Source organism: Phoxinus phoxinus, assembly GCF_949152265.1.
Source record: "Phoxinus phoxinus genome assembly, chromosome: 7".
NCBI classification, from domain to species: Eukaryota; Metazoa; Chordata; class Actinopteri; order Cypriniformes; family Leuciscidae; genus Phoxinus; species Phoxinus phoxinus.
In genome coordinates, this window is record NC_136882.1 from 16455299 (window position 1) to 16482273 (window position 26975).

General features: G+C 37.0%; 4 protein-coding genes across 8 annotated transcripts in view; 1 reads left to right on the top strand and 3 right to left on the bottom strand.

The window, feature by feature from the left end:
- Nucleotides 1-4676: 4676 nt before the first annotated feature.
- Nucleotides 4677-10284, bottom strand: LOC307001342 (uncharacterized protein). Of its 2 annotated transcripts, XM_079617694.1 has the most exons (6): nt 9860-10284; nt 9542-9657; nt 7761-8081; nt 7441-7610; nt 5439-5486; nt 4677-5309 (listed from the first exon to the last, which is right to left on the bottom strand). In XM_079617694.1, exons 2-6 carry the CDS (start codon nt 9594-9596, stop codon nt 5193-5195), a joined length of 711 nt encoding a protein of 236 aa, XP_079473820.1. In that variant the 5' UTR covers nt 9597-9657; nt 9860-10284; the 3' UTR covers nt 4677-5192. The 2 variants fall into 2 exon arrangements, with proteins under 2 accessions (XP_079473820.1, XP_079473819.1); XM_079617693.1 differs by lacking the exon at nt 9860-10284 and having other exon boundaries at nt 9542-9835.
- A 1174-nt stretch (nt 10285-11458) lies between these two features.
- On the bottom strand, nt 11459-14015 carry cd28 (CD28 molecule). Its single transcript, XM_079619222.1, has 4 exons — nt 13731-14015; nt 12897-13241; nt 12017-12165; nt 11459-11870 (listed from the first exon to the last, which is right to left on the bottom strand). Exons 1-4 carry the CDS (start codon nt 13780-13782, stop codon nt 11793-11795), a joined length of 624 nt encoding a protein of 207 aa, XP_079475348.1. The 5' UTR covers nt 13783-14015; the 3' UTR covers nt 11459-11792.
- Nucleotides 14016-15011: 996 nt separating this feature from the next.
- LOC307002037 (uncharacterized protein) lies at nt 15012-17196 on the bottom strand. Its single transcript, XM_079619250.1, has 4 exons — nt 17041-17196; nt 16447-16749; nt 16022-16140; nt 15012-15834 (listed from the first exon to the last, which is right to left on the bottom strand). The coding sequence occupies exons 1-4, from the start codon at nt 17132-17134 to the stop codon at nt 15760-15762; spliced, it is 591 nt and encodes a 196-aa protein (XP_079475376.1). The 5' UTR covers nt 17135-17196; the 3' UTR covers nt 15012-15759.
- Nucleotides 17197-24762: 7566 nt separating this feature from the next.
- The window catches only part of raph1a (Ras association (RalGDS/AF-6) and pleckstrin homology domains 1a), a 79561-nt gene continuing 77348 nt past the window's right edge, over nt 24763-26975 (top strand). For all 4 annotated transcript variants that reach the window (XM_079617535.1, XM_079617534.1, XM_079617537.1 and 1 more), the window contains exon 1: nt 24763-25015. The gene's annotated coding sequence lies outside the window, so the exon portion shown is untranslated. The remainder of the gene's footprint in view (nt 25016-26975) is intronic.

The following is a 26975-nucleotide window of genomic DNA, read 5'->3' on the forward strand; positions in this document are numbered from 1 at the left end:
GAATAAAAGCGTACATAACAGTCATGGTTTATGGGGATGGCATTTTTGCCTGCATTGTACATCACCAGGGTAAGGTGGCAGAAATACCACCACAAAATACACTGTGAAAAGTTAGTTTGCAAGTAGTAAGGGGGGGAAAGTAAATAAACTTCAGGCCCAAAATCTCGGAGTTACATTATTAAAAGTATTTTTTTTACGTTGGACTAATTTAAAGGCATTTTCATTAATACTTTTTGTTATACTGCAATTCTCTTCTCATCACATCCTGATGATAGCCATTGGCTATTAGCCAATAATAGAAGTGGTCTAAAATATTAAAACATGTACATCTGTGGAAGTCACAGGACCAAAAAATGTTTGTCCAATCATTGCTTTCGGCCCGTTTATGGCAACTCGTTCTGCCCGGAGTGTACATGGATTTCTCTCAGAGAAATTAGTTGAAGTGAAACCCGCTTAAATTCATGGATGGCATTGACGGAGCAAAAAACGTAATTGTGTCTAAAATGCATACGCACGTTCTGATGAATGATAAATAAAATGTAACTTAAACTGAATGTACGAAAGAAACTGCTCAAATAACTAACACTGAAACAAGATTGCAGGTTTACCAATGCGCATTAAAGTTCCATTTGTTGCTATAGCAACAGTAGGCACGTTTCTTTCAGAATCATCATTCTGTATGATCATTCAAATGCTCTGTATAAAGAGAACAAAGAGGGATTTTCTTACTATTCCGAGAAGAAAAGTTAGTTTGATTAAGGAAAAGTGGATGATTGTGTGTGGTATAATGCCCCTTTTTACAAGATGTAAAATAAGTCACTGATGTCCCCAGATATTATATAATGTTAAAAATGTTCACTTTTTGAGGGTGAGCAAAAAACACCTCGTTTGTGTGTGTCCCTTTAAATGCAAATGACCTGCTGCTCCTGGCACAGAGAGCGGAGCTTCAAGAGCTCATGCTAGCAGCGTTAGCAGCTTCAATTAACGTTACAGACATGCATGATGCACTGAAAATTTAAAAAACTTTTAGCCTTTAATGTTTAGTCAGACAATGATGGAGAGACTCAAGAAGAACTGACATCATGTAGAATGTAACAGGACGTCTCTGAATGGTTAGTTGAAGAATTTATGTATGTGTATCTTCTAGTCATTGATTAACGTTAGCATATTCTGTCATGATGATAATCTATAAATCGTGTTCCCGGCTGGGGGCAGAATTTATGTAAAATTTAGGGTTGGTGATGTCACTAACCCCAGAGGAATGTCATGTAGTCCCTACCAGCCATTTGTTGTAACGTTAGTCCTTAAAAAAACGATTTCTTCAAAAGAAAATATCTCCCTTTGCTTTGAACTTTGAGCATAATAACTTTGCAGATGTTGTTTATGCCCAAAAAGCAACATTACAAACAAACTAAAGTTAGAAAAATGAAATCATAATCAACCGCCCCTTTAATGTAGGCTCTGGGTCTACCTGGAACAGGTTGTGTAGCCTTTAACACTATCCCACACAATATTTAGCATGAACTAACAATACTTTTAAAGCCTTTTCGGCTTATGTAAATTTCTACAAATGGAAATTTGTATAGGCTATTAAAATAAAGTTAATAGAATCATTAAGAACTATCATGGACTAACATTAAAGGACAGAGGTTTTTTTTTTTTTTTTGCCCCACTCTCTGACCCCCTGAAGGCCGCTGTGTAAAGAGAAGACACATTGGGGAAGCATTTAAATAATGCTTTAAATGCATGAACTAATCACATCAAATTTAATATCAATAGTCTTAAATGGAATCATTCTGAATTTGCAAAAATCGCTCTTGAATCGAATTGAATAACATATGAATAGTGAATCGAGTCAATTCGCTGTCTACCCAAAGATTCACAGCCCTAGTAAATACCCACACTAGCAGTCTTGCACTTGACCACTTACTTACATTATGTATTTCCTGTTTTCGGAAGACCACAAGTGCGAGTAGAACTTTTGATTACTCAATAATTCACACGTATGTTGCAAATTTATTTAGATTTTTAATACTTTGCATTTTAAAATAAGCTTCTAAATGTTAGTTCAGTAGTTCTAAAAAGCAGTTGTAAATGTAAACACATTTTCATCTTTGCACTTGCAATAAGATATGCAACATTTTATGTTAAATCTAATTTAACTTACAGTGTAATGTTTTCCTTGACATCTCATGATTTCAGGACACATGCATGAGTTCCTGAAAATGATGCATGATGGGATACACTTTGAATACCGCTCTGAAATGGTGGCTGCGTAGATGCATTCCAAGGTAGGAAGGCATGAAGGCACGTCCGAATCCAATGTTAGCTTTACCTACTGTCTCCTCCTGACATACCTTCATCTATTTTCATAGATGTATCCTTCACTGCCTTTGATATCCCACAATCCTGTGCGCTCCATTTTGTGACGGTTGAGCTAAAAAGATGGCATCTGAAAGTTGCGGTTGGTGGTCAGTTTGTGTTAAAATGTACGTTTTTGAGCAACGTTTACCACTTCTGGTGTAATTTCCAGCGTTGACATTTTTTAAAGACCTGGGACAATCTTGCGCACTTACTTCCGCTGTGTGCACGTGCTCAAGTGGTCAAGACCGCAAGTGTGGGTATTTGGAAAGGCCCGTTGTTTAGCTTCCTTTATTCAGCTCAGCAAGTGTATCCTTCGCATCCTTTAAACATCCACAATCTTTTGCACACATTTCAATTCACAAAAAAGTACTGACAAAAATATGTCGGCACTGAGCTTTTCTGAGGTCATTTTGAAATGTAAGACAAAAATAATGTTTTCAGAGATGAAGGCATGTTGTCTTTTGTTCTGGTGTAAATTAATCACTTAACACTAAACTGCCAATAATGGTGGCCACTGGGTACCACAGACAGTGTTCGTTCATTGCATTAATAGAAAGCCAGGTAATGTATAGATTTTTAATACAAAGAATATTTTCGAAATTACGTTGAGTATTTTCGTGCTGTTACCGTGGGGCGGGAACGTGTGACCGTGACGTAGCCATTTCAAATGTGGATTAGTTGATCTACTTTTTATATAAACCATTTACTTCCCTTCCTTTACAAATAGTTGTGATTTCCTGTAACACTGTTGCACTAGGAAGATAATTATTGTAGGCTAAAATAAAAGAAGATGCAATTTTTTTTACAATTAAGTCATCTAAAATGTTAAAACATGTGTTTTACAGTGTGTGGGAGATCTTCAGTCCTCAACAACGGATAGAAATATATGTGTGTTTACATGAAGAGAGTGGATGTGGTTTGAGGTTGAAGGATATTGCTAATTTGTGTCAACAAACTTGCTTGGCAACAATAAGGTTGTTGCTTCTGCATGATGTGGAAATTATGCAGAGTGAGATGCGAAAGCGAAGGCTAGGCATAAATGTTGTGTACCTTTTTTACTGGGAACTCTGAGTTTGTTCCACAGACAGAGTGTCAAATGTTTGATGGTACTGCCAAATTTAGTTCATCATCAAGAGATTCTTCATTTTGAAATATTGTCAATACAGACTTTATCTGTTGTTACATAAAAGACTGTATGGGAGAGTCATGTCATGTATGAGGAGGAAAATGCATGTTCAGAGGCATGCTATCTGTTTTTCTCTCACTTTTAGGAGTTATGACTAGACATGCTCATATTGTGACTTTGCATACGTCTATTTGTGGGTAGTTGTTAGTTCCAGTAAGAGACATTTCTGTCTTTTAAAGGAACACTCCGACTTTTTGGGACTTTAGCCTATTCACCTTATCCCCCAGAGTTAGATAAGTCCATACATACCTTTTTCATCTCCGTGCGTGCTATAAGTCTGTTTGACGCACCCACCGCTAGCCTAGCTTAGCACAAAGACTGGATGTAAATGGTTGCAGCTAGCATACTAATCCAAATAAGTGACAAAATAACGCAAACATTTTCCTATTTACATGCTGTGATTTGTATAGTCACAGAGTGTACAAAAAACAAAGTCACATGAGAGACAGACATATTTTAACCGTATAAATACTGGGAACTATATTCTCTGAAGGCGAAGCACTGCTACTTGGGCGGAGTGATAACCGCAGCACCTGAGACGTTGTTGAGATTATTTCCAGTACAATACAAATTAAGCGTAACGTCAGTTCTGGCAAGTCACGTTAGTCAAGCTCGCATCAGCTGACTCTCAGCTGATCCACGTCTACCTATAGGAATACGACGCCTATCACCGTATACATATATAAGCTCCTTCAGTATTATCAACAGCTATCGCGTTTCTCAGGTGCGAATTACCCTCCTCCCTCCCCAGCTCCTCCTCTCGTCCAGTCAGTATGGCATTCTGATTCCCCTCGAATGAGAATAAATTCTCGAATAATGTTGTACTTAAAATCTTGAATTAATGATATCTGCAATAAATTGATGTTGGTTCTGTTCTGTTTGCCCTAAGGGCGGTTATTGCTGCTCTCCTGCTCTTATCCATGCTAGGCTGCATGGATGCGCTGGAAGTTCTTGCCCAGAACAGAACCATGCCGCTTATCCTAACTGTATGCTAATTGTCAATCGTATTTGACGATAGTGGTCCTGACAGAATTTGTATGACATTGTGTTAATATTGGCACAGCAGTCATTTCCTTCCTAAAAAGATCATGTAGCTAAGTCATGCACATCTAGATACACAACACATGTAGTATATAAGCTCTCATCTTCCTTTAATTTTCTTTATTTACATCACCAAATAATGATAAAATTTAATTCATCGTTCAATATAATCTCTGTATATATTTAAAAATAATAATAAAAATAAAAAAGTTTTAAAAAAAATTGGGGGAAAAATAAACATTCAGCATTTTTTTGTATTGAACAAAACTGATAATATACCGGTAATTGATTATTGGTCCATGGGACCAAAATAATAATAAAAAAATGTCCAAGCTAGAAACTTTATACAGTAATATACTTTTAGCTTGGCATAGCTACAATTCAGCATGAGGTTTTACTAGCCAGCAGATGAAACCGTCTGACAGAGAACAATACAGGGTAATGGGAGCGGTTGAATATGCAGATTCAGGCATTTGGAAAAGTCTGTTTTGTTGGGTATGAAGGCAATCGTTTTGTCCTACAATGTTCCTTTAGTGTAGCTTAACTATATTCAGTCCAGAGCAGTTAAAGCGTGAGCTCACTGATTCCACTAGAAATGGGTTCAGGCAGTCATCATATGAGAGTTGTGGTTCATGTCTCTGTGGGATCCTCCCCGTTTCTGCACTTCACGCATGTCCACGTATTCTGTGTTGTCTGGATCACGCCGTTTTATATTCCTCTGAAACATAGTAAAATCATTTGTATTTGAAGTATAGTTGCGCCAAACAGCCACAGGTATAGCACGGTCATATTGCAATACTGGCACACAGTCACATACAGTGTTGGCATGGCAGAAGAAAGCCCTTACCTGCATTGGCACATAGGTCATAGTGTCAGAAGAATCAGACTTTGCAAGCTGGAGAGGAAGACAAAAAACAGCACAATTGTATTAATCTTAGAATAACAAATGTTACACCTGTATTGCATTGCATGGGATTTAATTCATTTTTATCTCAAGGAATTGAAAATGATTTAAAATATATACTAATTTGACAGCTTTATTAAATCTAAAGTGATGCCTGCACACAAAGGACAAAACAAAAGCATAGGACACACGGGTATAACAATAGAGGGCAGAAGATGCGAAACAGGAACAATGTTCTAGTGAAAGGATGCCATTTCTTTAAAATAAAAAAATATAATATAGCTTCAATTTGTGTCCTAAATAATTTAATTAAATAGTAATAATTTTCTTAATCCAGTACACTCTTAAAAATAAAGATTTCAAAAGGGGGGTTTGCAATGTGGGTTTTCTTTGAATGTGCGAGACTTTCGCTTCATTAGCCGCTATATTAAATGACTAGAAGAATAACAAAGTGCAGTAAATGGTAAAGCTAATTGCGCTATGTGATAATACGGTAATAAATACATTTGCGGTATCAATCAGTATAACAAGCTGTTTTGTACAGCTAAAAATAACTCAATCGGATGATACCAGAAGCCAGAAACATTATATTTACAATTGGCCGCGCCCACTCTTACGTCAAAAATACGGCGTATTAAGAACCTTTTTTGGAATTGAAATATTCCGTGGATGTTAAAGGTTCTTTATGGAACCATCGATGACAATAAGGAACCTTTATTTTTAAAAGTGTAAGGTTCTTGGGTAACACTTCACAATGAGATAATATTTCATTAACATTAACTACATTAGTTAACATGAACTAATAATAAGCTGCCCTTCTGGCATTTAATGTTATTTTCAACATTTAGTATTACATTAATGTTAACAAATACAATTTTTGATTTTAATAGTCAATGCACTGTGAAGCAACATGAACAACAATAAACAGCTGGATTTTTATTTACTAACGTTAACAAAGATTAACAAATACAGTAACAAACGTAGGTAACACTTTATTCTGTCATTGTTATGTTACTATATGTGTTACATATGTAGTTACTATAGTAATAACTATAAGTTATGCATAATTACATGCAACTACACCAAACCAAACCCTAATCCTAAACCTATAGTACCGGTAAGTGCAGTGCTTAGCAGAAGTGAACACACCCATGCTAAAGTTGACTAAAAAGAGGAATAAAAAATCTTCTTTTGGAAATTGATCTTAATGCCTTAATTAAAAAAATTAGGAAAAATCCAACCTTTAACGACACCAAATTTCTTTGTGAATGAATAATGTAAATAAATAAATGGTGTTCCTTAAAATACAGGGTGCTTTTTAGTTAACTTAAGCATGGGTGTGTTCACTTATGCTAAGCACGGTACATGTAGTTAATTAATATTACTTAGTACTTAAATATACAATTACAGTCTAACAAAGACACCTTCTAATAAAGTGTGTATTGCTCATGGTTAGTTCATGTTAGTTAACTTAATACATTAACTAATGTTAACAAATGAAACCTTATTGTAAAGTGTTACCAGCTCTTGTGGGTTTGCTGTATTGTGAATATAGTCACGCCATGTCATTTTTACCATAATTACAATATTTCAGCGTTCATGTCCTCGTAAAACTTGTGATTACAACTTTTTCCTGAGAGCTCATACTTGTACCACCTGACCACTGCAGATTAATTTAGGCGATGCTAGTGAAACGCATAATTTAACTCCTAGTCCGAGGACGTGCTCAGTAGAACGTCACGTGTTGTCATATCGAAATTACGGTAATTAAAACAGTGTGAACGCAGCATGTAGTATATTCACAATATAGCACAGCCCCTCCTTTTAGATTACGTAAATGAATGCAACAAGATATGCATACAGACACTGAAACAAGATATTGAGTAGTAAAGGCAGACACTAATAAAACAAGTACAAACATAAAATAAAAAGTCTGTAAGTTTACCCTCAATCTCATGTAGAATGCAGTGAGAATAATGCCGTAGAGAGAGAGCGTCGCCACCACTATGATCAGACCACAGATAAGAAGGGTATACGTGTCTGAGAGTGAGTGATTGGCTTCAGGTGTGTTCTCCTGGTCATGTGAACATGAACAGCTGCACTGGTTACTGTAACCTTAAAATAAAAATCATTTATATAATGGTTGTTTGTGAAAAATGCACAATTTAAACTACATTTTTATATGCAGTTAAATATACAATTTATGGGTATATAAAACTGGTTTATACATAACTGTACTGTGTTGATCAAAAAGGGCGAACTTACCTCGGAAAAGCTTTGTTTTCGGCCCATCGACACTTTTGATTGGTAATGGTTTTATTTTGGTTATCTGACAGGAAAATTCATTTTTGTGTAGGGGCTCAGGTTTCATCAAGGTGAACGTGAATGTGTTGTTATTGTGCTGCCATTTACACTCTTTATTTTCTTGGTCATCTGTGTAAATCTCACAAACCTCTTTACCATTCATTTTCAGCTTGGCTTCCATGGCGTCGATCTTTTCATCTCCATAAAACATGCATGTGACACTGACTGAGCCATCGTCATTGAGCGTTTGGTTGAGAGGTTCACTCACACTCCAACTACAAACTGAAATAAAAAATAAAAAATGTAATTCATTCATTCACAGATCAAACATTTGATATTTTATTTTTTACTTTGAGAAAACCATTTGACGTTGACCGTTTATGCACATAATTTTTCAATTAAAATCAATATTGTCTGAAAATGACATTTACATGCTCCACATCTTTTGGAAATATTCACGTATAACCAATTTACATTTTGCTTCTATTCTCTTCTTAAAAATGCTCTTGCTATTTATTATGATTCCGGTCATTTCTCAGTCATGTCATTTCAATTGCACACAACAATTTGACAACAAATTTTACATCTAATATAACCCAGAATTAGCTTAATTGGGGCGTCTGCTGGTACAAATTAATATTCAGCTGATGGATATTTAGAATAAAGTCTTTGAAATGAAAGATTTGAAATGAAAACAGGCAAATGACATCTGTCCTATTCAGATCTCCAGAAACCAGAACATTGATTATGTAAAAGTCCTGACTGCCAAAACCAGATTAAGCCAGACTACGACCATATTCTAATTAATTCATGTAAATGCAAATTTTATTTCAATACATTTTCCTGTTGTCACTCAATGTGGCTGTATGAATCTCACAACGACGGAAAATCCAAAAGAAACACTTTATTGAGTAGGTCTACACAAGAAATCATGGAGTAACACAACACTTCCATAAACGATACAGGACAAATAACTAAGATTTAGTTCACCCCAAAAATTTTAATTGTCATAATTTACTCACCATTTGCTCACCCTCAAGTTGCTCCAAGCCTGTATGAATTTCATTCTTCTGCTGAACACAAAAGAAGATATTTTGAAAAATATAGGTTACCAAAAAGTTGTTTTGGGCCCCATTGACATCCATAGTATTTTTTTTTTCATACTATGGAAGTCAATGGGGTCCATCAACTGCTTGTTTTCCCATATTCTTCAGAATGTCGTCTTTTGTGTTCAGCAGAAGAATGAAATTAATTCGGGTTTGAAATAACTTAAGGGTGAGTAAATTATGACAACATTTTTATTTTTGAGGTGAACTAACCCTTTAAATACATGGGGAGGGATGAGAATACTAATTAAACAACAGGTGAACGAAATCAGCAACTATTGGAACAAACAAGTGAATTAATGGCAGAGAACATAGGCAAATAGAAACAAACTGACCAGAAACTGTTACACCTGTTGAATTAAAGTAATATGACAAGCTTAAATGAGCAAAAATGGCCAGTTAAAACTAACTTATTGCTGGTTACCAGCATAATGTATGTTCTGTCTACGTTCATGCTGGTTTTAGTGATGCTTTACCCTGTGCCAAAAAGAAACCAGCATTGCCCATGTAATAATACATGTGCCATAACCAAGCATTTTGGAATTTTAAGCTGGTCCAAACTATCTGTATTTTTTCAGAAAGTTTGGTATGAATGTAAACAGAAAAGTAATGAGTAATGCGAATTTAGCCCCTTACCATTGTGAAGGATCAGAGAAAAGCTGAGAGCGAGCAGAGTAAACCTGTCAGGCATGTTAACGTTCCTCTTGAGTTTGACTGTGTGATGGTGGCCGAGGTTCTTCAGTTTGTTTTTACTGGAGGGAGAAAACACAGGAAGTATGTGGGTTAAGTGATCAATATCACCCACAAACATCATATTTGTCACTCATGGTAGTGTGAGAAGTGAATTAAGTGATGAGGGAAGATAGCAATACTTAACACACACATTGAAGATTCACTATTGTAAAATGAATCATAGTGTGGGATATTATTTAAAAAGCGTGATTGAGTTTTTACCTCTTGCTTAAGGTGTCCCAGCCGAGAAACGCGTCTGTGAGTGAGGAAATGAGTGGGCAGCTTTCTTGTAATATGAAGTTGTTTAAAGGAAAATGTTTGATGCACAACCATGTAAGGAAAAACCCATATCCTACTAAATGAGCAATAAAGTAATGTTGATCCACTTACTTTGATTTCTTTTTAATGAAATACTTACACATTTTAAAGCATTTTAAGTTTCATATGAAATAGGCTATATCTTTATATTGTTCACATGTCGAGATCATATTGTTTGTGAAGGTGATTTTACATCAGCCAGAAAACGGATATGATTTCAACAGGTTTTATTTTCTTACTAATAGGTAAAAAAAATTAAGCATGTTAATGTCCTAGTTGTGGTGATGGTTGTTTGCATCCTGTTGAAGCACTATCAAATCTGAAAGCACAGCAAGTTATCGAGTACTCATGTCCTGTTTATGTGATGGAAAGCTGCAGGATCACAGAACTGTGACACATTTGTGATGACTTTGTCACATTTTTTCTTCTTCGTGCCTTGGCGACTTAAAAAATAAAGAAGATTGATACTGACGGCGGACATACTTTCAACTTGTTTTTACTTATATAAAAGCCATTACCATTTGTTGCATTACTTATTACTACCAAGTTATCCGAGGTTTCCTGACCTCTGATGTGACATTGAAACCCACAAAATTCAAGACAAGGAAAAGCTAAAAGACTTACATTAACCTGGTTGCACAAATGTACACACCACAACTAAAACTGGGTTGAAGCACCTTTTGCTTTTAATACCAGTCTTTTTGAATAAGACTCATGTTATATAGAGACTTGAGGATTATAATTGCTTTTTCAGTACGGGTTAGAATGCGTTTGGTTAATTCCAAACAGAGTAACATGCCTTATTAAAAGGGTGTGCACACTTATACAACCAGCTCATTTTAGGCGTTTCTTCTTATTTTTTCCTTAAAAGTATTTCTTTGTTTGTTACATGAGTTTTGTTGGTTTAAAAATCACACTAAAGGTGGAAAAATATCAATTCTAAAAGTGGTGCGTGGACTTTACTAAATGTATTCACTCCTGTGTCAGAGGAAGATGGCCATAGAAGGCAATATCATTTTAAAACTCTTTTGGTACGTACTTCACAAAAACAGATGTGCTTGTCTATTTACGGAGTTAAATTGTGGAACACCTTGGACTATGAACTGAAGTGCTGCAAAAGTGTTTGTAAATTTAAGAATTTGTATAAGGAAGAAATACAGGAATGTTACAAGAAGAATGATGACTAACACGCTTACAATTATGATAATGAAGTGTAAAGATAGGTATTACTGAAAGTGTTTGGGGTGAGGATTGGGGTTGATCCATTCATAAAGCAGCTGGGGTTTTTTTTGGTTTTTTATGTGCACAAATAAGCGAAAGGTATTATAAGATTTTCTTCTTCCTGTTCCTTTTTTTTTTCCGTTCATGCACGTTCTGAATGAATGAATGAATAATAAAAATGGATGTATGACTTGTGCAATAAATAAATAAATAAACGAATTAAGTGTACAGTATCATAACCACAAAGTATTCTTCTAGAAAACAAATTGACACCATAGAAATACGTTAAAAAAATAATTCTTTATTCATTCCCATTATCAACCTCGAAAAAAACAGTTGATCAGACATAATTTTTGTTTTAAAACACATATTTATTATTTAATAATATTGAAATAAAATAAAAAAAGAACAATGATCAAATGTTCTGTAAATACATGTGAATACATGCAGGTGAGAATACATGCGAGTACATGCAACTGTAAAACTCATTGAGTACATGTCAATAATACATGCAGGGAAATATTACATGTAAATACATGCAGGAGAAAATGACATGCAGGTACATGCAGGTGAGAATACTACATGTGAGCACATGCAAACGGGGAGATTTCCCCCCCTAGAATTTCATATAGCTCTCTTTTTGTGAAAGCATCGGTGCCATAGACGAAGAAGCCCTCCATTTGCAGATGACCACCTGTGTTAGAAATGAGTGACATCTTAGTGACATCTATTCACATTGTTTTCAAACTCTATTCTTGAGTAAATCTATCCAAAACTCAGCATATAGCCTACTGGTGATCTGTCATGCTGACCTTTCATTAGAATAGACATATTTCTCACCTGTAGAATAAAGCTGCAGGACGTGATGATTAGAATGGCATATAGGAGTGGAAGTGGTCCCACATTATTTTTGACAGCTTCCCACTCGGATGTCTGCCTCTGGTTCTGACTCTGGCTCACGGTGGATGCAGTGGGACAGTTTGGGGTTTCTAGAAAAGAAGATCAGTGATTACTGAAGTTGCCCTCTGGATGGCACCCTACCCCATCCAATACCCCTTTCACTGCCTTGAAAACATACAGTATGCAGGCCTACGTGAATCATTTTTCTCATTTAAATCTTTTATGCAGCGATCGGAATTTTTATGAGGCCTTGTACTTGTTGAAAACAGGAAGCCAGTGGCATATAACTGCTTCCTTCTCATCTTTTGGTGATTGTTTTTTTCAGTCCTTAGGATATTACGTTAGCACCCTTTCGTCATAAAGAAATCTACATTTTCAAAGAAAAACATCATTCACACGTAAAGTCAAAGTTTCCATATCAAAATGTGGAGCACAAAGCGCTGTAAAGTTGAACGTGCGGGGAGGCCCCATTTCCACCCATGTGTCTTCAGGTAACCGCACCATTTCCTTCTTCACGCTTTTATAGCCTACTCTCTGGCTCCCTCTAGAGCTTTAACAATGAACAATGGCTAAGGGTCTGTAAACATTATATACATGTAGCTATTAAAATGCATGTTGGAAACATTGGGATAAAAAAATGTATGACACTTAAGTGGCTTCTAAAAAGCATTGTTTGTCAATGCAACGTGTGAAATATGAAAAAATGTCATAATGATTTATTGTTACAGACGCATACCTCTACATCAAAAACTGTGTACAAAAAAAGGTGAAACTGTGGGAAAACCACATGCAAGAGACTGAAAACAAGACTATCACTAACCTTGTATGTAAACAAGAGTGCCGTTCCCAACCCCTCTGAGATACGGAGGTGGGAAGAGAATCTCGATCTCGCAGCGATAGAGGTCTGTGTCTTCCCCTCGGAGTCCAGTGATGATCATATCCACTCTTCCAGAGCTAATATTCCCTCTGCAGTTAACTCTGCCATCTGTTGTAAAGTAGGGCTCAGAGAGGTTGACAAAACTGCTGCAGATCTTCTCTTGGCCGTGTAAACCTTTATACAGAGATATCTGCATTTCCTCTGGCCTTAACTTTATACTAATGGAGCAGTGGAGTGGGACTTCTCCCTCTTTTCCTTCCACACGATAAGGCTGAGACACGCGTAGAGCTGGAAACGAAACAAAAGATGAATGAAACCTCAGATGTTGCCTGAATTCTCACTATATATACTCTTTTTTTTCTTCTTTTTTTTTTTCTTTTAGGTGATAATTGAACTTAATAACATTACATTTTTTAAGTACAGAACAGTCTAGAGGTGTAATCTGAATTAAGATTGTATGAAGTCTATATTCCAACAGGAATTCTTGCTGAACATGAGGATCCGGATCATGTTGGAAGTTGTAAATATAGGCCAAAGTTTGACCCACTTCACCTCAATTTTGCTAATAGCAACATTTTAACTGTCAATTAACAAAAGATAGTAGATAAGATCCTAATAAAAAAAGATTATTATTAAAAATTATTAATAAAATGTACTATTACTACTCAAGCTGTCTTGCCACACTGCCCACAGTGGTAAAGCTGTTACTATCTAGACTATCTGTGCCTGAAAAGCAAAGACACAACAACAAACATTTGAAGCCCAGCAGGTACTTACCGAATCCCAGCGGGATATATAGTATAACGGTTATAATAAGTGTGATAATCATTGTGGCATGTTATAATAACTGTGGAGATATCCCCCCTGTCTCTTTATACTTGAGTTCTGGAAAGCGTCGTGACATCAGTAACGTGGCAGGAAACCTCAAGCTGACTGCAAATGCCCGTAAAGTGCTCAAAATTTTTGCAAGTAATGTAGCCAATTTGCACAATATGTGTAATCAAGGGGAAAAAAAATTCAACGAGCAGAATGAGACAAGAGCAAAAACAGTACAATAGCAGTGGAAATGGAAAATTTGGTTAAGGGTGTGGTTTGACTCTCAGCCTATCATAAAGCCAAGTGGTCAAGAGATTATTTGACTGAATTTGTGGAAAATATTAAAATCAGATATACACTTGAAAGCAGATTCGGCACTTTCGAAATTAGTACTAAACTGGTCAGAATACTGAATTTGCTGATCACTTGCTCATTATTGCATCATATCAGATTTAACTTATTATGATTCTTGGGAGCGCTGTTCATTAAAGACATAAAATTGAAGGATGAAATATTATTAAGTTTAATCAATTTTATTATTGTATATTATTGTAAGTTTCATTTTATTCTATTGGATCAACATTTTGGGGTGTTTTACCTACTATGTACATTACAATTTAAAGCATTTGATGTAATACATTCAACTTATAATGTCTCTTGGGAGCGCTGTTCATTAAAGACATCAAATGGAAGAACGAAATATTATTAGGTTTAATAAAAAAAAAATATAATTTTATCAAAGTTTCATTTTATAATGTTGGGTCAAAATTTTGGGGTGTTTTACCTACACTCTAAAAAATGCTGGGTTGTTTTAACCCAAATTTGGGTCAAATATGGACAAACCCAGCCGTTGGGTTAAAATTTTAAATTAAAAATGTTAACCCGACGGTTGGGATTGTCCATATTTGACCCAAATTTGGGTTAAAACAACCCAGCATTTTATAGAGTGCTATGTACATTACAATTTAAAGCATTTGATGTAATACATTCAACTTATAATGTATCTTGGGAGCGCTGTTCATTAAAGACATAAAATGGAAGGACGAAATATTATTAAGTTTAATAAAAAAACATTTTTTTTAAAATCAAAGTTTCATTTTATAATGTTGGGTCAAAATTTTGGGGTGTTTTACGTACATTACTATTTAAAGCATTTGATGTAATACATCCAACTTATAATGTCTCTTAGTTGGGAGTGCTGTTCATTAAAGACATAAAATGGAAGGACGATCAAATATTATTTCATTTAATCTGAATTTTATTATTTTATCAAAGTTTCACACTTTTAAGGGGCTTTACTTTGTACTTACATTACAATTGAAAGCATTTAATATAATGCATTCGTGGTGCACATACTGTGCATGCTGTTCTGTGAAACTAAGATTTGCATTGGCTACAAAGGTTACCGTTAACACACAAGGTATGATCCTGCATGTGAATCTCACAAGACATTTTGCAGAACAATGGTTACCGCCACCCAACTTTTTTTTCCCTGTCATTTCCTGTCTCTGCTGTTACTAACAAAGTATACTGATATAATATTACATGTTTCTATTGACACTATAGTGCAGATTTGCAGATTTCTAATAGTAAGTGCAATAGTGTAATTACAGATAAAGTAGAGACAGACAAATAAAGTGGGATATTGTATACTTGTAATAGCATTGCAAACACAACACAAAATTAATTTATTGTCTTGTGCAAAAGATCTTGATTGTATTGCTTCTCTAAATTAATTCAAATCCTACTCAAGTCACATTGAAGAAATGCCAGATTGAAAGATGTTTGCAACAATGAAACATAGGTTTCCATAAAAGTCAAGGCATCATAGTGTTACAGTGTAAATATATATACACTTATGAATATATACAGCAATAGATACAAGATATGTTACATAGACTCTGTCTTGTTTGACTGTAACAGGTACAAATGTAACAGTCAATGGAAGATGTCATATTGCTAGTGCTACATTTGCTGGATGCTGAGCTCATCAGCGTCGTCTGAATCCTCCGGGTCTTGTGTTTATGTAGGGGTTCTCAGGTGGCTCGGGGTTCTTCAGTTTACGCTGAAATAAAAACAGCATATCAGCAATTTCATAGAGCTAGCGCATCAAGCAATTTTTAAATCTTGATTTTGTGAGATTCCAAATATGAACTCTTTAGAGTTGTTTATGGATTTACATAGGACATGTCCTTGCTGCAAATAACGGCATATTATGCAACGCGTGGTTGCTTAATAACATGGATACTCACTGCGAAGTAACAGCTGAAGACTGTGATGACCAGGTTGTATAAAATGATGACCCCATAGCCAATAAAAAGTGGCCGTGGCATTTGCTCATTGGGACAAGATTCTGTGGGCTGCTGAGCAGCTGAAATCATATAAATAATATTGAATTAGCCTAACCAAATATATTGATGTACTTTACACTTTCTACTGTAAAAGTATTTTTTCAGTATAATATTTCAGTACAATTAATGGCATAATCTGCAATGCATTAACTAATCAAGCGAAAAGACTGCAAGACTGCAATGCTGGTTTACGATCTGACCAGGTGGGAAACCAGCAGATCATACTAGGTTGGTTTAAGCAGGGGATGTGACCAATGACTGCTGAGTTTTGTCACTAATCAAAGCATAAATGTCAATTAAAATGATTTCATTGCATCTCGTTTTACCTTTAATGAGCAGTATAGTCTGCAATGTCTCGGGCTTGCGTGTGATGTCAGTGTGGATGATTGTGCAGCTGTAGAGTCCTGTGTCATAGGCTTTAGTCCTTAGGATCTTATATGAGACGGAGGAGTTTTGTTTGGACACCTGAAACTGCTGCCATGATTGATGAGTGTTGTTTCTCATATCTGTTGAGTGCAGTTTTTCTTCTCCCTTGTATAGACTGATGGATATGTGTTTTTCATTCTCTGCTAGCTCACCGCAGGACACAAATGCTGTCGCATTTTCATCCACTCTTTTTATTTGTACACCTGAAAGGTAAAAGCATATGCACATTTTATTTTTAAAAGACGAAGATTGAGGATGTGGTGAAGTACGCAGGGAGTGGAGTCGGCGGGTTCCTCCAATGTTGATTTGGTTTCTTTAATGCAAAGTTTTATTTTGTAATATTAACTTTACTATATATTATAAAACCTCTCTTTTTGATTCATATTCTGGAGATGCTCAGTTCACTCAGTTATGAATATCCACAAGGTCACATTCTGCACACCACGTAAATCAACTTGCACAACTGAATTAAGAAGCAACAGAAATTCTCAAACCTTTGTCGAGATTGCAGTTTGAGGAGGATTCAGTAAGTTCAGGATGGAAGAGGGTTAGGAGAACAGCCATTGCAATGATCCACTGCTCAAGCATTTCTGCACTGCTGATCCGAGCACGTGAAAACAGGGAAATATGACTTCAAAACTTTTACAGACAGATGCACGAGTCAGGCGGGCTGAGGGGGTGGGGGCTGTTTCCTACCTGCGTCACAATTCAACACTATAGGACTGAGAAAAGCAGCCAAACATTTGACTGGCGTCTTAAATGGCTGATCTTTGCAAAAAAGGGTCTGATCTTTTTTTTGTGAAAAATTTAGTTCCCTTATGGTTACCTTCTTTTGTTCTTAAAGTAATAAAACAGTGAATATAAGGTGAAAATTGGCAATACTTCCATGATTTGAATCATATTTCACTTTATGTTGCAGCATAAAAGAAACAAAGGAAAAACATAGCTGCAACCAGCAATCATAGCTGCAACCAGCAATTAAAGCTACACTGTGTAGGAATTTCTCCCATCTAGCGGTGAAATTGTATATGACTACCAACTGAATATTACTTTCTAGCCCCTCCCATTCCGAGGGCGTTTTAACCATAGACAGTATATAAGATGGACACAGCAACCCCATAGACTTCAACGGAGAAAAGTGAAGCCCATTTGAAGCACTCACTTCCTGATCGCCAGGCGTACTGCGCAGGCTCAAACTGAGCTTGAACACGTGAGCAACGTGTCTGACAGCTGTCAGTCTTCTAGTAGCTGTGCCGAGAGAAATCTGAATCATTCCCTTCCGAATCTCGCAGAGACGGAGAGCGTGAGTATTAGCTGTCCATGAGCTAGCAGCAAGATCAACTTTATCACTCTCTGTGGGCTTCTCCCTTCACTTTATCGGACTTTATGCCTCCACGTCCCCCCGATTGCTTGCTTGCTTCTCCGCCGGTCTATACGGTAATTTATCTACAGTGCGACAGAGAGTCGCGTGGGTTATGACGCAATCGCTAGCCTATTTTTACAAAAACGGCTTCAACGGGGCCATAACGTAAGGTACAAGGTAATGGAGCCGTTTATACATTGTCGTGTTTCTTTAGAAATAAATAATGGACAAATGGAGTCTTTGGACGCCTCAGATGTAAAGTTATTCGCTGTCAAAGTGACGCAAAAATGAATGGGAGTCAATGGAATGCTAACAGCAGGTGAAGTTCTGCTACAATGGCGGCGCCCGCGGAGGCTTCAGTTTCCGGTGGATGGATTACCCCCTTGGTTTTAACTCCTACGGTGGCCGTATTATTTCAAATCTGCCGGCAGTCGCGAGTAATCCCCCCCTCGCATTCGTCACAGTGCCTCTGAGTGTAAAAACGCGAAAGGCGAAGCTTGAATTTCCAGGTATGTCCCTCTTTGGGTAATGTATTTTCAAGATGGAGGAGCAACATGGCTTCCACATAAAGCTCATGTGTATTATAAATAGCAGATTCTACACTTACGAGAATACTTGATTAGTTGGTAGAAGTAATTATACATTAATGAGCACATATATTTTTGAAAGAACAAAGTGGTTTTTGCTAAGAAATATTTGCTAAGAAAAAAAATTATACAGTGTAGCTTTAAGGGGCCAAGCACCAAAAAGCCATTATGAGATCTGCAAGCATGGCTGGGAGCATCAGACCAAATATTTTTTTTTTACATTTTTAGATGATTTTAGTCAAAATAGCTGAAAAATTAGATAAATTTTTTTATGTTATTTAATTGCTCATAACTTTTGACCAATAGGTGGCGCTGTCACCAAATTTATTTGGTGTGGTCAGTGTGAGGTGACAGTGACATTAAGTTTTATAGCAATATGCCAAGTTACAGCCGCAGAATGAGTTCGGCATCATGTCAACAATGATGTGCTATTCAAGAGCGGTTTTGTCAATCAAAAAACTTTTAATAACTTTTAGTCGGCATGGTCTGAAGATGATCTGATTGGAATTTGGTGCAAATCAGATCAACGGTCTAGGACTAGGCGGAGTTCGTAAAAACAGGTTTTTAAAGAAAATTAAAAATGGCGGACAGCAAATGTGACAGACTATGGCATAATTGGTATCATTGTTCTCGGTATGACTCGAGGAATCTATCATGATCAGTTTCATTAAAATAGGTAAAGTTATTTTAAAGCAATTAGATTAGAATTTTTTTTTTACCGCTGTCTTTAACTTTTTTGAGTAGCTACCTTCAAGTCATGGTCACATACCAAGTTTCGTAACGATATGCTAGTGCTTTAATAAAATATATAATTTAACAACAAAATTCTAAATTGCTGACACCCAAAATGGTCAACCTGGAAAAATTGGGTACCATTCGACTGGTACGTTGCACCGAATCAAAAGACACTCCAAACGGTTCAAAAGTTATCAGCAAAAATAGCCATGTTTCATATTTCCTGACCACTAGGTGGCACTATGCCAAAACGCTACAAGTAGCTTCAGGTCATGCTTCTGTAAGTTTAGTCTGAATACACTAAAGCATTGCGTAGATACAGCCTCACGTATATTTTGGCGTACCCCTCAACAAATTTGTTTGCGCCATACAAGAAAGGTTTTGTCTATCAAAAATCTTTTAATAACTTTTTGCCAGCACGGTCTTAAGATGATCTGAGCCAATTCTGGTAAAAATCAGACAAACCGTCTGAACAATAAAAAAAAAATGGCAGGAACATCTTCATGGCAGAAAATGCATTATAATCGTCTTAGGCCAAGAATCAGAGGAAAAGCCTTAAGGTTCAAAAGTTACTATAAAGATGAGTGGAAATTTGGACAGTTGGTAGTGCTTGAGTTGAGTTTGAGGAATTTGAATTTGAGACTCCAAAATTGCAGTGGTTAATGTTTCGACTGTCCTCTATCTGTGTACCAAATTTGTCTTATCAGTCTAACTGATACAATAAACACAGAATAGATATTTTCCAACCTTCATGTGTAGGGTCTTTAAAGGATGAAATGATTATTCATGAAGTGAATCATTTTAACGGTTGCGGATTTTTACATAATGAGATTTATAAAAAAAATTCTTCACTTTTTTGCATTGAAACTTCTCGGCACTCTTCTGCAAGTGACACCTTTCACACACAAATCCATTGTGTGCAGTGCAGCATTTCAGAGGAAGTGAACAATAACAAAAGGAAAGAAGAGGTGTCGCCTGCAATGTTGTGGTTACATTTTACATTTGTGGTTACAAGTACATTTTACCATCAGCATTCTGTAACATTCTGCTACTGTTGACTGCATTTACGAGCAAGCAAACGTTTCTCGATTTCTGAATGCGGTGTTGATTCTTTATAAGCAATTTAAAATAATGCACATACCGGTACTGTTTAAAAAAAAAAAATCTGATCAGTAATGTTTGTAATAGCCAAACAAAATCTCCAAGTAGGAAATAATTAGGCTACTAATGGTTTAACCAAATCCGTATTTCTAAGGAAAATCATGCTTTGATTATCAACAACACTAATTTTTGTTTTCATTTCAAAAATGAAAATTATCCCATCATTTAGTCACCCTCAAGCCATCCTAGGTGTATATGACAACGCTATCTCACGACCAATTCGTACAAGTGAGTAAAAGGTGGCTAATTCGTACGACCTCACTCGTACGAATTCGCACGATTTGTCTAAACACTAGTAGATGGGTAGGTTTAGGGGTGAGGTCAGGGGTAGGTCATTAGTACGAAATAGCCACCTCGTAAAATTCAAATTGCCGTGAGATTGGGTTGGACTTTCTTCGTTCAGCCAAACACAGTTATATTGGGGAAAAATCAATCAAAAATCTCAAGGGGCGGCACCAAGCATGCATTTGAAAATCTCGCTGCACGCAATTGGCTAACATTACGACCAATCACAACAATACACTGGGTGACGTATACAGAGCGACGGAAGAGAACGATTCGCGCACCGTCTTCTGTTCCTCTTTTAGAGAAAAAGACAAGTCTAAATATTTCATTGTAGCACCCCAAAGCCGTTTCAAACAACTGGTGTTTATCCATAGCCATCTTGCAATGTTTACTAATGACTTCAATGTTGCAGCGCTATCGTCATCTCGCCTCTGGCCCACCTATATAAGATAACCCGATGTGATTGGTGCAGCTCAGATACAAGGGCATATTTAATGAGCATCATTACTCGACACAAAATTTTGCCGCATTTTTCATAAATGAAACAACCACCATCAGCAGCCAATTTACCAAACCACAAACTGACACACACATCTTACCAGCTAACACACACATTCTACCCTCCTTCTCTCTACTTTCAGAGGCAGAAGTCTCCAAACTCCTCCTTTCCAATCGCCCTACTACCTGTCCGCTTGATCCTATTCCCACTAATCTACTTCAAGCCATTTCTTCCTCAGTCGCACCCGCACTCACACACATCATAAACACCTCTCTTCACACTGGTACTTTTCCCATAGCATTTAAGCAGGCTCGGGCTGCTAAAGAAACCCACTCTAAATCCAGACCGGAAGAAATTGCAGACCGGTATCCCTTCTTCCATTCATCACGAAAACACTTGAATGAGTTGTTTTCAACCAGACCCCTTCCTTTCTTACACAGAACAACCTCCTGGACAACAACCAGTCTGGTTTCAAAAGCGGACACTCAACGAGACTACCCTGCTCTCTGTAGTTGAAGCTCTGAGACTGGCAAGAGCAGTTTCCAAATCTTCAGTTCTCATCCTGCTGGATCTGTCTGCTGCCTTTGACACAGTTATCCACCAGATCCTCCAGTCAATCCTAAAAACGAAGGGCATCTCGGGAACCGCACTACAATGGTTCAAGTCTTACCTCTCAAGTAGGACCTTCAGGGTGTCGTGGAGGGGTGAGGTGTCTAAGACCCAACATCTAGCTACTGGTGTGCCTCAGGGCTCAATGCTTGCACCACTTCTCTTCTCCATCTACATGACATCACTATGGGATTCAGAAACATAGCTTTTCCTATCACTGCTACGCTGATGACACACAACTCTACCTCTCATTCCAGCCTGATGATCCGACAGTCGCTGTTCGCATCTCAGCCTGCCTGACAGACATTTCTGGTTGGATGAAGGACCACCACCTTCAACTAAACCTTGCAAAGACAGAGTTGCTTGTGGTCCCGGCCAACCCAACTGCACCACAACTTCTCCATTCAGCTAGGCTCGTCATCCATAACTCCATCAAGGTCAGCCAGGAACCTTGGAGTTGTGATTGATGATCAATTGAACTTTACAGACCACATTGCTAGAACTGCCCGGTCCTGCAGATTTGCCTTATACAACATTAGGAGGATCAGGCCCTTCCTATCAGAGCATGCTACACAACTCCTTATTCCAAGCACTTGTTCTATTCAGACTGGACTATTGTAATGCTCTCCTGGCTGGTCTTCCAGCTTGCACTGTCAAACTTTGCAACTGATCCAAAATGCTGCAGTGGTCTTTAACGAGCCGAAGAGAGCACATGTCACTCCTCCTCACAAAATTGCACTGGTTTCCAGTTGCCGCTTGCATAAAATTCAAGTCTCTGACTTTTACCTACATAACAACCACTCTGCTCCCTTTTACCTGAACTCATTACTTCAGACTTACTTGCAATCCAGAAACGTGCGCTCTACAAGTGAACGCCGTCTTGTGGTGCCATCTCAAAGAGGCACAAAATATCTTTCCCTGGTTTGGGAAACTTTCTCTGGTCTGTTCCATGCTGGTGGAATGATCTTCCTAACTCAACCAGAGCTGTTGAGTCCGTGACCATTTTCAAGAAACGGCTGAAGACGCATCTTTTTCGGCAACACTTGATGGATCAAGTGTTGCCGAAAAAGATGCGTCTTCAGCCTTGTTAATACTAACAATTTTTCTTCTATTCTATATCTATTATCTTTAAAAAAAAAAAAAAAGTACACGTACTGCGTTAGATTAAACTGGGAAGGGTCATAGCACTTGCATATTGTTGTCCTATTGTTAGTTTAACTGCTTATATTGTTCTTATTTATAAGTCGCTTTGGATAAAAGCGTCTGCTAAATGTAAATGGCAGAATACATACTGTGTCTCCAGAACCTATTGCTTGGTTAACATTTACGAGGCTGTGAAATTCCCTTTCTATAGCACGCTTTATATATATATATAAAAAAAAACATTTGAACATTTTCAGTTTTTAAATGGCGTTCTAATCTTCGCTCTGTTCCTTTACTGAATGCAGAGCACATACATCTTCACTAAGAATTGAGACAGTGATGTAGACCACAGAAATATGGTCATGCTGAGATTAGTGGTCTCAGTTTCACATAGCGTTGATGAGTCACATGTGATGTGGTTAGGCTGCAGGCCGTCTTGTCTTCATACTCATCTACTCTTATTTCATACCCCTTTGAACCCTTCCCCAACTACCATCATTATCTATACGTCCCACCTGTGGCATCACCTACAAACTTGTGTGTAGAGGCATAAAGTTAAGTTAATGAAGCTAATTAAGGTGTCACAAAGATATGCATTCAAAGTTTGAGGTCAGTAAGACTTTTAAATGTTTTTGAAAGTAGTTTCTTATTCTCACAAAGGCTGCATTTATTTGATAAAAAATACAGTAAAAACGAATGTTTTGAAATACTATTAAAATGTAAATTAACTTCTCTTATTGAACAAGTCTGTATTTTAAAATGCCATTTATTTCTGCTATAGCAAAGCTGATTTTCCTTCAGAAATCATTATAATAGTCTCACTGTTAACTAACTATTAATGACTTTTGCCTCAATTAACTCCTAATGACTGCATTGTTAAGGTAGTTGTTAAGTTTAGGTATTGGGTAGTATTAAGGGATGTAGAATATCATGCAGAATAAGGCATTAATATGTGCTTTATGAGTTCTAATAAACAGCCAATATCCTAGTAATATGCATGCTAATAAGATAATAGTGAGAACTGGACCCTAAACTAAAGTGTTACCAAAACAATTGCTGACAATTTTGAATGATACATAGGCTATTCCTTTTTTATTTTTTTATTTTACATAAGCAACAATTGCACTGCTATTAATTTCACTAGGTTATTTAATTTCAAATATGTCTAGTTTTATTATTTACCACTCAATACATTTAAATATTACAAACATATAATAAAAACGATATGGTTACACACTTTACAATAAGTATTTACTAACATAAACTAACCATTAGCAATACATTTGTTACTGTATTTGTTAATATTAACGTTAGGTAATAAAATACAGTGCATTAACTAATGTTTACAAATTTGAGCTTTAAACTTTTGATTTTAATAATGTATTAGTAGCCTAAATATTGAAATTTACATTAACAAAAAATAATAAATGTATTAACATTTATGTAGTAGTGCAGTTCATTATTAGTTCATGTAATGTATTTAACTAATGTTATAACTAATGAAACCTTAGCCTATTGTAAAGTGTTACCAACTTTAGTGTTTTGCTTGTAATATGGTAATCGTCAGGGTCAGGGACGCCAAGACGTTAGCTACTATGCGAGATAAATAATATATTGCGCTCCGAAAATTTCCTATAGCCTATAGAAATGCGGCCTAATGCTTGTCAATGCACATTCCGTACAGGGTAGCCTACATATATGCTGCATTTTTTTAATGGGAAAGCCATTGTATCAAAACGCCAGTGAGCCGTATTGCCATGCCTTGCATGACGTCACAACGGGTAGGGCGCAATCACATGGATTTCGGGGCTGGACAGGAAACGGAGACGCCAGGAACGCGCATCGGTCCGCAGCTCAGAACGGGAATGGAAGCGGGAGAGAAACGGGAGGCTCGCTCGTCTCATCATCATCATCACCATCCTCATCCTCAAATATAAGCGGTCGGCACGGGCAGCGAAACCCCGATTTAAGTGCAGGACCTGGGATTCTGTCGCTGGATTTGTGCAACACATCAGCGGCTTTTTTCCATTGTTACCGTTTCCTTCGGACAAGACAGAAGCCGCAGAACCGTCGGCTGCTTTGCGACAGTAAGCGCTTACTCATTATTTATACTCGCTGCTGCATGCGACCTCTTTTTGAAACAAAGACATTAATGAACCGAGCACGAGCATTGGTTTGTGTATTTCACACTGGCTGTGTATTATTAGCTCATTAGTATATAGGGATACACAGAGGAAAATCCAGGGAACAGCCCTGAAATTCAGACAGCTGTGCAGTGCCTTCATGTCTGAATATCAGGGCTGCTCCCTGTGTAACCCCCCCTTCCCCCCGTTGTATTCGATATTAAAATACTGAAACGATTAATGGTAGCCTACATTTAGCTGATTTGTCAGTTTTTGCACTAGAATAAAGAATCTGGAATAATGAGGCGAGATTAATCAGTCTGTCAAATAGAGGATGGGGTGCATCTCCATCTATCTGAATAGCCTACATCTGCTGTTGTTCCGGATCTTGAGGCTGGTTGAGATGTTAAACCTTCGCTATAAGCCTTTTTGGTCTCGTTTCTGCTGTTATTGGTGTTATCCCCCCTCATTGTACCTGGTGGCGTGTGTTCTGCAGTAACACATACTGCACACAGATGAGCTGTTGCCAAATTGGACCTCCCCTACACACACACACACACACACACACACACACACACACACACACACACACACACACACACACACACACACACACACACTTTCAGGCTCCACCCTTTGCTGTGACAGCTGTGGGTTTAGTGCCAGTCTTGGTGCCCGTGCAGTGGAGGCCTATTTTCACACATATTTGTCCAGCTTGTCTGAGATTGTGTACACTTTTACTTCAGCAAATATTTTTTTCTTCACACTTCATTTAAAGTTTCCTTTAAATGAAAAGTAATGAGGTATGCTGTTACAATGAATCCTGCCACTAAATAGTTTTTCAGCATGTAAACTCTAAAACAGTTCACATTACAACAAAAATGTAGCATGCATGATCAAACTATTTTTGGCCAAAAATGCAAAAATGTATATATGTATGTAAAAAAAATTATTTACATCATCAACAACAAAAAATACTTTAGGCTAATACTTATATTCAGCAAGGATGTATTAAATTGATAAAAATGATCACTTTTACATTGTTACACAGTATTTATGTTTCAAAGTAATATAGTTCTTCTGAACTTTCCATTCATCAAAGAATCCTGAAAAATTTAATTATGATTTCCACAAACATATTAATCTGTTTCAACATTTATAATAATAAAAAAAAAAATCTTGAGCAGCAAAATCAGCATATTAGAATGATTTCTGAAGGATCATGTGACACTGAAGACTGGATTAATAATGCTGAAACTGCTCAGATTTGCCATACCAGGAATAAATTACATTAAAAAAAATACTATTTCACAATATTATAGTTTTCTGTATTTTTGATTAAATAAATGCAGCATTGGTGAGCAAAAGAAACATAAAACAAAAAATACAGACCCCCAAAGAGGGGTCTTTATGACTCTTTTAATGCTACTTTAGATTGCAGATGACTGTCATATAAGAATGTACTATCATCTTTCATATGCATCTTTGATGCGTATGGCAGGCCGGAAGAGCTCAGATCTGAAATGTGTATCATTGCATTTGTATAGAGAGGAAATATTCCAATAGCAATCTCTTTGCTTCAGATTTTGGAAGCTTTACTGCGCTTGCTGCTGGTAATGCATTAAACTTGAGATTTATTTCTCCTGCACAGACTGCTGTTGCTTCAGTCTAATCCAGTGGGAGCAGTAGAATATGTGCTGAGAGGGAGGTAAAACAATGAAATTGTTTTGCTTTTAATATAGGAATTACAATGGGAAATTTTTGCTATAAGATTCCCAAAATGCATTGTTAGTAGTATATGAGGCCCCTAAAATGCATTGTTAGTGGTATGTGCAGAAATAATTCTCATTACCTCTCACCATATGTGCAGCAGCAAGCCAGTGTCCATTCCCACCGGATTCCTCTTTCTAGAGCTGGCCTACTA